Source organism: Agrilus planipennis, unplaced genomic scaffold, assembly GCF_000699045.2.
Source record: "Agrilus planipennis isolate EAB-ADULT unplaced genomic scaffold, Apla_2.0 scaffold320, whole genome shotgun sequence".
Classification (NCBI taxonomy): domain Eukaryota; kingdom Metazoa; phylum Arthropoda; class Insecta; order Coleoptera; family Buprestidae; genus Agrilus; species Agrilus planipennis.
Genome location: NW_020439791.1, coordinates 40,243 through 42,228, shown reverse-complemented (window position 1 = coordinate 42,228; position 1,986 = coordinate 40,243). Strand labels below are relative to the sequence as shown.

The window sequence follows — 1,986 nt, the reverse complement described above, 5'->3', positions numbered from 1 at the left end:
TATATATTTAATAACATTAAATTAAAGGCGGTTTGTTATTAAAAAATATAATGCTAGATTTTGAGGTTGCCGTTACCGATCCCAATTATTCGAGTTTTATCGCAGACGATCCTTCGCTACATTTCGAAGATCTTCCAGAAATTTTAGAAGTTACAAACACCATAAATGAGACAGGTAAAAATATTTGTTTTTTATTCTTAAAAAAAAAATAAAACTTGTAATTTTTCACAATGTTTTATTTTTTTCACATTTGTTTCGCTAACACAGTAACTTTTTCAGGTCGAGTGTTCCAATAAAATCATTGTGAAAAATTGCATGTTCTATTATTTTTTATGATGAATTTTCAGCAAGTAAATACCGATTCCATCAAGTATTATCTATACCTTTTTTTTTGTATTGAATTTTTTACTGTAATATAGTAGAAAATGGTACAGTCTTATTTATGTAGTCGTTTAATGTTTGCATTTTAACGTTAGATTATTAACTAACAATAAGGAAAACGCCTAAATGCGGCGAGAAACTGGAAATTGTTTGGTTATATGCCATAGTATGGCCAGAAAAACTAAATGTTGTGAGATATTACACTACTTTCTTTGGAAACCAATTGAAAGTAAACTTTTGATAAAAAATGTGATAAAGGTATGCATAGAACTAAAGAAACAATGTAATTAAGTAAAACAGTCGGATAAATCAACCGGAGCGATAAATAGAATCAGTGACGGGAGTTTCTAAGCGAAACTCAATTTTATGTTATGAAAAATATGCAAGCGAATAAAAAGTAGGGTAAGAGTGAATATACACAGAGAGGATACGAAAAAGTAAAGTCGCTGATTTTCGGAATCTCGAAAGTTCGGTAATTCAGGATGGAAGGAGTTGCAGACATAAAACAAAGGATAGCGCAGCGTCGAATCGCTTTTAAGGATGTTTAGGAGGTATGTCAAAATGTTACGAGACAAATAAAAATTTGGAAAAACGTTCCTCATTCATTTCTAAAAATCCTGTAAAAATTACAAATCGATTCACTAAACCGTTAAAAAGTTATTGAAATTTTAAAAAATTGTAATTTTATGGAGATTCGTTAACCGAACAAATTAGATTTATTTATATAAGCTACCAGAAATTTCAAACTTTTATAATAAGTGTCTTGAACTCTGGAGAATCACTTTAGCGTAAGGTTATGCAAATTTACTAAATGGTTATCGAGGAAAACATGAAAAGTTAGCTGAAAATGTAGTTTTTACTTGATAATATAATGATGATATTTATAATTGTCTGAAATAAATGCAATTTTAAAGTTTTAATTATTATTTAAACATATTAGAAAGTTTTACGCTCATTATTATTAGATTTTTGTTTCGAAGTTGAAATCAAGGCATATTCACTGCCAAAAGTCAGTTAAAAATTTTTCATATTCGTTATTTCTTATTTTGGTCATTTTTTACATTAGTTGGCATTGGAATTTAGACATGAAGTTTAGTTAGGTAGGTAGTACTCACCCTGTAGAATCGTGTGGTAGTATTAATTCCATGCGGAAACCAATGTAACTTGAGATACAGGCTCCTAAAATTTTCTTAATTGGAGGGAATTCCGGTTGGTACGGCCCTGGCTGCAGCCCTTCGTCAGCTGTTCTCGCCAAATATGCATTGATGACGTCATTGTTTAGTTAGGTAGATGTATGACAGACTCGAGTTTGTTTAATGCCCCTGCCCGCCGAAGGCGGGCTGATACATTAGAATAATGTTAGGAAGATATGTTTTAGGACAAACGATGTTTGGCGGGAACAGCTGACGGAAGGCTGAAGCCAGGGCCGTACCTACCGGAATTTCCTCCGATTAAGAAAACTTTAAGGGCCTGTATCTCACTCACATTCATTTTTAAACAAATAATAAACAAAATTCTAGTAAATACTACTACACTACTTTACTTGGTGAGTACTACCTACCTGACTAAACTTCATGTCTCAATTCCAATGTCAACTAATGTAAA

General features: G+C 31.8%; 1 protein-coding gene across 3 annotated transcripts in view; it reads left to right on the top strand.

Moving 5' to 3' along the window:
• Positions 1–6: 6 nt before the first annotated feature.
• LOC108741609 (nuclear factor NF-kappa-B p110 subunit-like) overlaps positions 7–1,986 on the top strand; it is a 33,764-nt gene continuing 31,784 nt past the window's right edge. For all 3 annotated transcript variants that reach the window (XR_003232117.1, XM_025979485.1, XM_025979486.1), the window contains exon 1: positions 7–174. Coding sequence is in view for 2 of the 3 variants with exons in the window: in XM_025979485.1 (XP_025835270.1) it covers positions 51–174 (124 nt within the window). In the remaining variant the exon portion in view is untranslated. The remainder of the gene's footprint in view (positions 175–1,986) is intronic.